This window comes from Macaca nemestrina, chromosome 17, assembly GCF_043159975.1.
Source record: "Macaca nemestrina isolate mMacNem1 chromosome 17, mMacNem.hap1, whole genome shotgun sequence".
In the NCBI taxonomy this organism is placed as follows: Eukaryota; Metazoa; Chordata; class Mammalia; order Primates; family Cercopithecidae; genus Macaca; species Macaca nemestrina.
In genome coordinates this window covers 4,915,809-4,927,372 of record NC_092141.1, presented here as the reverse complement: position 1 = coordinate 4,927,372, position 11,564 = coordinate 4,915,809, and the positions used below count along the sequence as shown (strand labels likewise).

General features: G+C 56.9%; 1 protein-coding gene across 3 annotated transcripts; it reads right to left on the bottom strand.

The window, feature by feature from the left end:
- Positions 1–205: 205 nt before the first annotated feature.
- LOC105472261 (arrestin beta 2) lies at positions 206–11,024 on the bottom strand. Of its 3 annotated transcripts, none has more exons than XM_011725349.2 (15): positions 10,886–11,024; positions 6,867–6,897; positions 5,866–5,926; positions 5,708–5,752; positions 5,293–5,489; positions 4,624–4,683; positions 4,151–4,218; positions 3,889–4,024; positions 3,566–3,650; positions 3,225–3,297; positions 2,293–2,430; positions 1,405–1,488; positions 1,232–1,311; positions 1,064–1,118; positions 206–759 (listed from the first exon to the last, which is right to left on the bottom strand). In XM_011725349.2, exons 1-15 carry the CDS (start codon positions 10,906–10,908, stop codon positions 666–668), a joined length of 1,230 nt encoding a protein of 409 aa, XP_011723651.1. In that variant the 5' UTR covers positions 10,909–11,024; the 3' UTR covers positions 206–665. The 3 variants fall into 3 exon arrangements, with proteins under 3 accessions (XP_011723651.1, XP_011723673.3, XP_070938285.1); XM_011725371.3 differs by lacking the exon at positions 10,886–11,024 and adding an exon at positions 10,723–10,842; XM_071082184.1 differs by lacking the exon at positions 1,232–1,311.
- Between the last annotated feature and the right edge of the window lie 540 nt (positions 11,025–11,564).

Genomic DNA, 11,564 nt, shown 5'->3' with positions numbered 1-11,564 from the left:
CCTCACCCCTGAGTTTGGACTAAGTCAAGTTTTGATGTTTACCTTGGAACACAGCCACAGCACAGTCATCCCATAAGCATTTACTGAGAGCCTCTGTGTCAGGTGCCTTTTGGGTGCAGAAGAGAGACTGGGTCCTCCCCCACAAGCTAACAGAATCATGGACAAGCACAGTATACACTCTCTAAACACTACAGAGAAAACACACTCATGCTTAGTAAAAGATTTATTTTTTTCTTTATGCTCAGAAACAAAGAAACAGCCTTGTCCACAAAGGGTCTCCTCGTGAAGGAATGGGGGCAGACGGAGTGATCATGGGAGGTGTTGGTGTGAGGTTGAGTGGGAGTTTTGTCTCCCTCTTTCCCTCCTGTCACTCCTCTTTTTACTGTCCCCTTCCAGAAAATTTAGGTATGAACACAGCTTGCCACCCACTGCGGGGCTGGAGAAGCAGAGCTGCAGTCAAAAAATTAATGCCCACATTCAGCAAGAGAGGGTCCAGTGCGTATCATGGTGGGGGGTGCGGGGGAGAGTGAAGGGGTTGGTTGAAGAAGCTTCCAGGTGGAGGGGAAGGGAAGAGAGGCTGGGACAATCCCCCAGTGACAGTGGGGATCTTGGTCCTGTCTTCACCTCTTCCAACCCCATCCCCTCCCTTCTTCCCGCCCTGCTTCCTAGCAGAGTTGGTCATCATAGTCGTCATCCTTCATCCCCTTCAGCCGAAGCCGGGCAAAGTCCTCAAACACAATGTCATCATCTGTGGCATAGCTTGGTGGTGGGAAAGAGGGGTGTGAGGTGAGGGCTTCTGACACTTTTCCTAGCCTCCCACTCCCTGCCCTCCCCCAGGCTGGGCCTCTGGGACAGAGGCGTTCGAACAGCAGTGGGACCAGAGGTATTCACAGGAAGGGACAAAGAAAAGGCAGCAAGAGGCAGCCTCACAAGGCTAAGCATCTTGATTTGACGCTGCAATCCCCTTCTCCCCCCAAAAAGCAAGGAAGAGGTGTGAGGGCAGATTTGAATGTGACAGGAATCTTTGTCCCAAGAGGGTGAAGTAGGGGAATGAGTTTCTTACTTGGTATCAAATTCAATGAGGTTGGTGTCCACAGGGACGTCTGTCTCCGGAGCGGCTGGGGGGACGGGAAGAGGGGGTGTGGGGGTGGGTGCTGGAAGGGCCAGTTTTCCTCCACTGGCCCTGCTTCAGGCCCTCCCTCTGAGGGCTTGGGGTGGGTGGTGTGCTCACCTGACTGGGGTCTGGGGAGGGGGGTGTGGTCGTGGGGCTTGGGGTGCATAAGAACAAAAGGCAGCTCCACAGATACATCCCTGGGGAAGGGGAGAGGGATCGTGAAGAGGATGACGACATAGGACTATCGAGAGCCAGTGTGACCCCCACCCAGGACCCCCCATGACACTCACCCGCCTCGAGACACCACCAGCTTCACCTTGACCCTGTAGGACACCAGGATTCCCAGCACCTCCTTGTTGGCACCCTCCTTCACGCTGCAATTGCGGTGGTGGAGTCAGACCAGGGCCCATCACCCTGTCACCTGGCCCACCGTGGGGTTCCCATGGGGCCTCTGGGCAGGACCACAAACTCGCACAGGCCCGCGGGGCCCCAGCAGCCCGGGCGTGCGGTTACGGTACAGTGCGCGCTGCACTCCCCGTGCAGAGCCTCCTGTGGTTTCTCTCCCGTAAAAGCTGACGTCCTTCTCCGCTAACAGCACTGCACCGTCTGGCTCTCCATTAGCCCCTGACCTCACCTCCTCCTCCTCTCCTGCTACTTAGTTCTTGATAAGTTGCCTTCCGGGCCTGTTGTATGTGGCTGTGCAGTGAGAACCCTGAACAGAGGCACCGGGGAAGGTGAAATCCAGCCATTTGTGAAGCTGAGGACCTCCAGGGCTGCTCCCGCCCGAGGGCACGATGGCGCCTCCCCATTCCTCCAACACTCCAGGCTGCCCCATCTCTGAGCCTTTGTTTTTTCTCTGCCCAGAACTCTCCTTTCCTGCTCACCCATGTTGCTTACTTCCGCTGGGTCCTTACTCCCAATTCACCTTTGCATCTCACTGCGCCCCATCCCTCCCTTCTCTGCCTGGCTTTTTCTCCTTCATACTTGTCACTAAACCTGCCGTACAGTGACACTGATCGGATTTGTCTAGCCTCCCTCTCCTAGAATGTAAGAGTTCTTTTTGTCTCTTCTGTTCACTGTACCTCCCTGGCACCTAGGATAGGGCCTGGCACATAGTTAGCACTCAACTGACGTCTGGCCCCTGGCCTGCGGGGGACCCGCCCCAGCCCCACCCTCACATGGTGCTGGAAGCCAGGTTGGTGTCCTCGTGTTTGAGTTTCCCATCCAGGGCGAGACCCCGCTTCTCCCGGTTGTCACTGAGCAGCGGGGTGATGGTGTACACCTTACAGAACGTGGAGCTGGGAGATACCTGGTCACTGGGGGTGGGAACAAGAGAACAAGACGCTTCAGGGGGCTGGACTGGGCGAGGGGCGGCCTATCACCCCCAAGCAGCATCTCCCCTTCACCAGTCCCTTCTCTCTTTGGGCACAGGTCACAAGGGAGTAGGTTGTGGCTCAACGTGCTCAAGAAAATTAGCAACCCAGAGGTGCCTGGTTGTAGAGGGAATACCCTTTTAAGTGAAGATGGTGGTTGGTCACAGTGGCTCACGCCTGTAATCCCAGCACTTTGAGAGGCCATGGCGGGTGGGTCACTTGAGGTCAGGGGTTCAAGACTAGCCTGGCTAACACGGTGAAACCCGTCTCTACTAAAAATACAAAAAAATTAGCCTGGCGTGGTGGCGGGCGCCTGTAGTCCCAGCTACTCGGGAGGCTGAGGCAGGAGAATGGCTTGAACCCGGGAGGCGGAGCTTGCAGTGAGCTGAGATCACACCACTGCACTCCAGCCTGGGTGACAGAGCGAGACTCCGTCTCAAAAATAAATAAATAAATAAAAAAAAATAAGCCAGGTATGGTGTTGCATGCCTGTAGTCCCAGCTACTTGGGAGGCTGAGGCAGGATAATCGCCTGAACCTGGGAGGTGGAGGTTGCAGTGAGCAGAGGTCGCCCCATCACACTTCAGGCTGGGCAACAAGAGCAATAATTCCATCTCAAAAAAAAAAAAAAAAAAAAAATAGTGGCGACGGCTCAGGAAGAATTCTTCCCCCACCTCACACTCTCCCGATCCTGCTCTTCTCCCCCAGACTGGGAACTGGGTCTCTCCCGATACTCACTCTTGTTCGAGTTGAGCCACAGGACACTTGTACTGGGCGGTGCTGAAGAGGCAGATGTCGGCGTACTGTCTCACTGTGGGGGGGGGACAGGGTCAGGCAGCTCTGGATGGAGCACAAGCCACCCCCACAACACAACTCCAGACCCCGTGGCGTGGCCCCGCCATGCTCCCCCCTGGAAGCAGTAAACACCGAGGCTCCCTGTATCATTCTGGAACAACCTAAATTCTTTGAGCCCTGGTGGGTCTCCCGCCCTGGGAAATGGCCTGGGCTGAGATCACACCAGGAGCCACCTGTGCAGTAACACCCTCCCCAAAGACCCCCTTCCAAACCCCACCTCCTACCAGAGACTTTGATCTTCTTGACGGTCTTGGTGGAGTTGTTGGTGACGTGGACATTTACATTGAGGGGCTCCCCATGGTAGTACAGCTTTTGGGGGGAGGGGTTCATATGAATTGGATCTGGTTTTTACTGGTCCCATCATCAGTGTGTCCCCAAACACAACACATTGTTCTGGCCCCCTCCCATCAAACCCAAGCATACGGCAACTCTCCACATCCAGCCAAGGCAACCTCCTTTACAAATGTCATCTTGACGTGTGGCTTCGCCCCCCCTCCCCTGGGTCTAAACTGCACCGTGGCATCCGCGTCACCCTCTCACACCCCACCTCCTTGTCCAGGGAAGCCTCGAGGTGCAGGGACCGGTCAGACATGAGGAAGTGGCGTGTGGTTTCTGCTGAAGGCTGGGGGCCGGGTTTCTCTGGGGCAAACTGCACCTTTCGGATCACCAGTCGCACAGAGTTCCTGGGATGGGGGTGGGGGCAGAAGGGGGTCAATCCTCAGACACCTAGACCCCTACTCCTCCCCCGCACGGGGCCTGGGCTCCTGGAAAGCCTCCTCTTACATCATAGAGGAGGTTGCGTCCCTCACCTTTTGTGGCTTTTCTCCTCTAGTGATTTAGCACAGAAGGCTCGAATCTCAAAGTCTACGCCGCAGGCCTCGGGAGGGGGAGAAAAGGCCACATCTTACCCAAGGCTCCCGCCACCATCACTCCCCTTCCTTCCTCCCCCTTCCCTCCTCTTGGGCAGGGATGCTTGCCCCATTGTGGTCTCACGACCCTGGCGACCAAGTCTTCCTCTCCAAAGCCCCGAACCTGGCAGAGGCTTGGTCATGGTAGTGCAAGGGGCAAGGGGAGCCCCCATCCCCAGATCCATGCAGGTCCAGAGAGCAGGAGGCAGGGTCACGCATGCATCACCATACACACCCCACTTCCACGGAGACACTGGCCTACCCTCGGCCCCACCCTGGCATCTCGACAGTTCACCCTCTGGCTCAGCTATGCCTCCAGGCTCCTGCTGGCCCCTGTCCTGCCCTGGGAGCCCTCAGAGCTGTTCCTCCCATACCTTCCCTGTGTCCTCTGGTCCTGGCTGCAGTGTGACAGAGCATGGAAGATTCTGGGGTATCTGTGGCAGAGGAAAGAGAAGACTTGAGTCCTTCCAGAAAGCCCCCAGATCTTCCTCCAAATCTCAACTTGCGAGGCTGGAGAGGTTGGGCGCGGTGGCTCACGCCTGTAATCCCAGCACTTGGGAAGGCCGAGGTGGGCGGATCACCTGAGGTCAGGGGTTCTAGACCAGCCTGACCAACATGGCGAAACCCTATCTCTACCAAAAATACAAAATGAGTCGTGTGTGGTGGCGCACGCCTGTAATTCCAGCTACTCAGGAGGCTGAGGCATAAGAATCGCTTGAACCCAGGAGGCAGAGCTTGCAATGAGCCAAGATTGTGCCACTGCACTCCAGCCTGGGCGACAGAGTGAGACTTTGTCTCAAAAAAAAAAAAGAAAAAGAGGCTGGAGAAAGGACTCCTGGGGATGAGAAAGGAGGAAGGAAGGGACCCAGAGAGAAGGCAGATAATCAAGGGCTTCCTGAATGCATGGGGACCCTGAAGGGAGGTGGATCTAGGGTCCCTGCCTCACTGTTTCTTCCAGATCTGTCCATAGCGGTGCCTTGCCCCCACCCCAGACACAGTCCCAGCCCAGCCCCCTGGCCCTCAGAGGGCAGGGGCATCCTCACGGTGAAGAAGAAGGGGTGTGCATGCTGGCCAAGCTTCCTCAGCAGCCGGTCCTGCAGGCGGGTGGCAGGCCGGGGCGGGTTGGGCACCGGGGGGAAGGCCTGGTAGGTGGCGATGAACAGGTCTTTACGGAAGGACAAGCCCAGCACATCCAGGTCTTCACGGCCATAGCGGAAGGCGCAGGTGAGGGTCACAAACACTGGCATGGGAGGGTAAGATGTGTGGTCAGGAGTCCCGCTTCCCCAGTCCCCCAGCACCTAGCAGCCGCTGCTCCTCCCTCAGCAGCATAAGACTTGCCTGAACCCTACTCCTGGCTTCCACCTCCAGCCTCCATCTCTCTGGGGTGCCCTTCCAAGCCAGCCCATTTCACTTCCCTAGCCCCCACTTCCCCTGAGCCCCCGGACTTGGGGCCAGTACCTTTGCGGTCCTTCAGGTAGTCAGGGTCCACAAGCACCACGCCATCTAGGAGGGGGACACACCAGCTCACTTCCGGAAAGAGCCGCCGCCCCCTTTCCTGGGCCCGGGAACTTCTTCCCCTCTTGGGGAACGAGCTGCTCCTTTCTGAGAACACTTACCTACAGGGTCCACCTTGTCCAGGTGATCTACGAAGTCCCGCTTGCCCAAGTACACGGTGAGCTGAGGATGTCAAGGGGTCACAGGGGAGATTGGGGAGGATGGTGACAGGGCATCGGAGCCCTCAAAACTGGCTGCCCTGCCCGGGGATCTCCAGGCTGGGCTATCAGGAAGGAGTTTCTCCAGCTTTCCTCCCAACAGTGTTGGAAAGTGAGGGTGGCGGCGTTTCTCAGACTAGTGGACCTTAACGCTTTTTAGCTGCTCCCTAATCTCTGCACACCTCTGCCCACCAGCCCCGTGTGTGTGTGTGTGTGTGTGTGTGTGTGTGTGTGTGTGTGTGTTTGTATGTGTGTGTGGCCTCAGCCCACCCAGTCAGGTGTGCATGTGAACATGTATGTGCATGTGTGTCTGTGTGTGTGTGTTTGCATCCTCAGGGAGGACTCAGCCCAACCAGCGAGGTGTGTTTGTGTGTGTCTGTGTGTGTGTGTGTGTTTGCATCCTCAACCAGCCAGAGGGGTGTGTGTGTGTGTGTATTTGTGTCTGTGTGTGTCCGTGTGTCTATGTGTGTGTGTCTTTGGATCCTCAGGGAGAACTCAGTCCTACTAGCCAGCTAGAGAGCAGCTGCCACCCTCACGAGGTCCCCTCAAGGGGCTCTAGGATCAATAAGCCATAGCCTGGGTGGGGGCTGTTAACTTTTCCCAGCCCCACGCACCTTGGGTTGGGCCCTAGGAGGGCTACAGGCACATGGCTTGCTTCTGGCCGCCTCCTCTGTGATCTGCTTGGGGACCCAGGCCTGCCCCACCCAGCCTGTGGCTGGCTCAGGCTGAGCAGCCTCTGCGGCAAGGGGCTTCAGGAGGAAAGGAAGTCGGCTCTTAGCTGTCACAGGAAGTGGGGAGCTAGGGGTTGGGGATCATCTTTGGGCAGGCTGGGGATCGTCTAGGGGAAGGCCGGGCTTTGTTGGGGCCCAGGGAGGGTCGAAAGGGTAAGTGCTGTGGAGACTCACCTTGCAGTTAGGGCTCGACTTCTTGAAGACCCTAACAAAACAGAAAGGGAAACCCCACTGCCTCCCTCAGACTCAGCAGGGACCCCACACCAGGACCCTCTCCCTCCCAGGCCTCCTGCCTGAGGCTGCAGGGCTTTGCCCAGCTCTGCCCCTTTCCCCTTCTTCCCGGAAGGTCCTTCCTATTTCTAACATGGCGGCAAGGGGAAATGCCCCTCTCTTGTCCACCCTCCTTCGTCCCCGTCCCTCCCTAGTAATGGCCACTGGTTGCCCTAGGAACCACCCAGGCTCTTCCCAGAGGACCAGAATGGGCAGGTTGCCACAGTGTCTGGGTAAGACCTAACCGTCTTTCCATCTGGTCTACAGCGCTGACCGCTGGAGCATAGAGGAGAGCAATGACCCTGGCCTTTGGCCCTAGATGGTTTCTACCATAGGCCCTACCCAAGTTTGATTCTACTCTACTCACCTCCAACTGTCCCCAACTCCGACCTCAACAGCTTAAAAGCCTATTTGAACGCCCAGCCTTTAGGAAGCTGACCCAGCCCAGACTCTGGTCACTCCTTGTTTTGGGTTCCTGTCACACCTTGTTGATGTTTTACTTGTGGTGTGGTAGCACACACGGACAGTTAGCTGCCTCCCTCCTCAGACTGTGAGCCTCGGAGGCCTTATTCATTTACGCATCTCCAGCACAGTGCCACCCAGATCATGAAGATGCTAATGCTGCTAACATTCAGAGTGACTTCTCCATGCCCAGCACCGTTCCACGTGTTTCAAATGTGTCATCTCTTGTAATACTCTGTTGTTTGAGACGGAGTCTCGCTCTGTTGCCCAGGCTGGAGTGCAGTGGCGCGATCTCAGCTCACTGCAACCTCCGCCTCCCAGATTTAAGTGATTCTCCTGCTTCAGTCTCCCAAGAAGCTGGGATTACAGGCGTGAGCCACCACGCCCAGGTATGTTTTGTATATATATATTTTTTGAGACGGAGTCTCGCTCTATCACCAAGGCTGGAGTGCAGTGGCACGCTGTCAGCTCACTGCAACCTCCACCTCCTGGGTTCAAGCGATTCTCATGCCTCAGCCTCCTGAGTAGGTGGGATTAGAGGTGCCTGCCATCATGTCTGGATAATTTTTTATTTTTTTGAGATGGAGTCTTGCTCTGTCGCCCAGGCTGGAGTGCAGTGGCGCAATTTTGGCTCACTGCAACCTCTGCCTCCCAGGTTCATGCCATTCTCCTGCCTCAGCCTCCCGAGTAGCTGGGACTACAGGTGCCCACCACCACGCCCGGCTAATTTTTTGTATTTTTAGTAGAGACGGGGTTTCACCGTGTTAGCCAGGATGGTCTTGATCTCCTGACCTCGTGATCCGCCAGTCTCGGCCTCCCAAAGTGCTGGGATTACAGGTGTGAGCCACTGCGCCTGGCTGCTAATTTTTATATTTTTAGTATAGATGGGGTTTCCCTATGTTGGCCAGGCTGATCTCGAACTCCTGACCTCAAGTGATCCGCCCGCCTCAGCCTCCCAAAGGGCTGGGATTACGGGCTTGAGCCACTGCGTCTGGCCTGTATTTTGTAGTTTTTTAGTAGAGACAAGGTTTCCCCAAGTTGGCCAGGCTGATCTCCAACTCCTGACCTCAGGTGATGCACCCGCCTCAGCCTCCCAAAGTGCTGGGATTACAGGTGTGAGCCACCACGCCCGGCCTTAGGTTGCAGTGAGCCAAGATTGCGTCACTGCACTCCAGCCTGGGTGACAGAGCAAGACTCCATTTCAAATAAATAAATAAATAAATAAAAAATAAAATAAAACAAAACTACCCAGTGATGGAGGTCCTAATGTCTCTATTTTCCAGGTGAGGAAACTGAGGCAGAGAGAGGTTAAGTGTTTTAAGGTCACAGAGAGAGTAAATGGTGGGAATTAATAGAAACCAAGGCGGTCTGGCTCCGAGTCCATCCTCTCAATCAATATTACACTATCCGTCTCTGTAGCTGGCATCAATAGTTTGTTCAATTGAAGGGTATTCGCTTTCCAGTTGCTGAAACAATTTAAGCCTGGACTCCACCCACTGCTGGGAGGGTAAGGAAGTGTTTGGCAATCCCAGTGATCTGGCCAATTGTGAGCCTATTCTTTGAAGCATCACCTTACTCCTTCCAATCCACTCTGCCTCAGCAGTGATCCCTGGAAAGGATCCTCAGATAGACAGCAGAACGTGAAATCCTGCCAACTAGCCCATCCCTCCTCCAACTCTACCACCCCATTCCCAGAGGACCCCAATGGGCAGGTTGCCGCAGTATCTGGGTAAGACTTAACCATCTTTCCATCTGGTCTACAGCTCTTACAGCTGGAGCATATAGGAGAGCAATGACTCTGGCCTTTGGCCCTAAATGGTTTCTACCATAGGCCCAGTTTCTGCTACAACTTCACTTGTCCCTTCTTCCCAGAAAGCCAAGCTGTCCAAAGATTATAAGGTAAAGGGTATGGAGGCCCCCAGGTATTCCTAACCAATAAAAGAGAATAAACATCGATACGGTGGCAGCTAGAATAAACATCCTATCTTTTGTCCCAACTTGGGGGCTGAGTGCTGTGGCATCATCCAGGCTCTCCCTCCCCTTTGCTTCTGGTTTTCCTCTTTGTCCCAGGGTGTCCTCCCATTAGGAGCCCTGGCACAGGGCTGTGACAGCCACAGTCAGTGGGCCAACTGCAGTGTGGCTCTGGGGCAACTGCCCTGGAGCAGCTGCAAGGCACCTGCCCTTTGGATCCTAACCCAGCCACCTCCTGCCAGGCTGAGGAGGAGCAGCGTGCAGATACTAGGCTGGCCAAGGAGGCAGAGTGTGGGGATGACCAGGGAGGTGCCCAATGGGGGCAGGGGTAGCTGAAGCAGATGTCCTTTCACACTTCCTGCTATTCTCTCCATTTCCTGTGGCCCAGAATTTGATGGAGGTGAGGGAAATTGGGTCAAGTCAGCAGTCCCCTTTGGTCCATCTGTCCCACTCCTTGAACCACATAACGGAAATCAGGGGCCTCCCACAAGGCAGCAACTTCCCCTTTCTCTGGGATGTTTAAACCCTAATCCAGGACACCGATCATCTCTCTGATGATCTCTTTCTGATACTCATCTACTTGACGCTCAGAAACCTGGGTTCTCCTACTCTATAGGTTGGAAGTGGGGTCGATATGATGCTTTGCAGAGCAAGCCAGAGCTCAGGACCAATTCCCTATTCCCGATCCCCTCTGGGTTGAGGCCTACAGCCCCAACCTTTCTGTCTTTTGCTCCTGCTCCCCTGGGACTCAGGCATTCACCCCTTACCCCTTGGGGGTGTTGAGTCACAACAGGAAGTGGATTTTGCTAGAGACCAAAAAAGAGAACTCGGGGTATCAGTGGAAGGAAAGAGCCTCGATTGCACAGAAAACATCCGGGGAGTGGACGCGCGCCCAGCGTGAATACTGCCTCCCCCACCCCCAGGGAGAGGGATCCGATCTAGTTTCAGGAAGGGTCAGGCTCTCCCAAGATGAAGCTGTTGCTCCTGGCAACCCAGGGGAAGGTAGAAGTTTGGATGAGGAGCCACCCGGCCCTCGGGACAGGTGTGGGCAGCGCGACTACCTGGGGGATATTGGACAGGAGGCTTTGCATTGGCTTGGCACGAGTCTGGAGGGGATCCCCCTCCCAGCATCCAGCCTCCCCGTACACGACCCCTCGGGGCCAGCCACCTGCTCCTCCCTCCGTCCCTGCATCGCAGCCTGCCCAGACTCCTGGGCACGGGAGAGCCCAGTAGTCTGGCCCCACATCCCTGAGAGAACCCCGACACCGGTTTTTCTGATCCCCCTCCGGCCTCGCTTTCTGCAGGGGCCCGGGCATTTCCCCCCAACCTCATTATCCTCGAGGACCTGCGCGTGCGGCCCCGGATGGCTGTCCCTAGGGACCCAGGCGTCCGGCCCCCAGATCCTCTCCGCGGCGTCCTCGTCTGGGACCGTCCCAGCCCCCGCCCCGAGCCGCCGCCCATGCCCCGCCGCGTGGCCCCACCTCCCTTACCTGGTCCCGGGTTTCTCCCCCATGGTGCGCGCGCCCGCCGCCCGCTCGGTTCGCGGCTCGCTCGCAGCCTCCTCGCCCGCTGCCAAGATCCCTGCTCCTCCCCGCGCCAATGCGCACGCGCGCCCTCCGCGCTCTCGCCTCTTCCCCCTCCCTCCCGGCCCGGCTCTGGTCTGGGGGAACCGGGGCCAGATGCGTCAGCCGGATCGCGCGCGCCGCGGCGCTGCCCGCCCTCTCCTAGCAGACACACGGGGCCATTGGCTCCGCCCCCAACCCTTCGCGTTCCGTCCCAGCCGGGGAGCCCTCCCCCGCGCGCGGGGCCCGCTCCCGCTCTTCCCGCCCATCTCCCCGCCCCGCCGCAACCCCTTGAAACCGATTGGGCCCCCCTAAACCAAGGCTCCCGCCTTCCAGGGGATCTAAGTCTTTCGATTGGCCCTCGGCATCCAGAACCTTTAGGGGTCTCCTCCCCTTTGTTTGCTTTCTCAGTGGCGGTGGGGGCGACCGGGCTGTTGGGGGCGGTGGAATGAGCTGAAGCGCCGTCTGGGAAGGAGGATGGTGGGGGGGAACACGTGGGTGAGCAGTTCAATTGCGTGATACTTGCTTCAGTGCGCGCAGCTCACCTGCTCCACGCGGAGCGTACCGCCTTCTGTGGCCAGCCCTCCCGCTTCTTCACCGCAGCGTG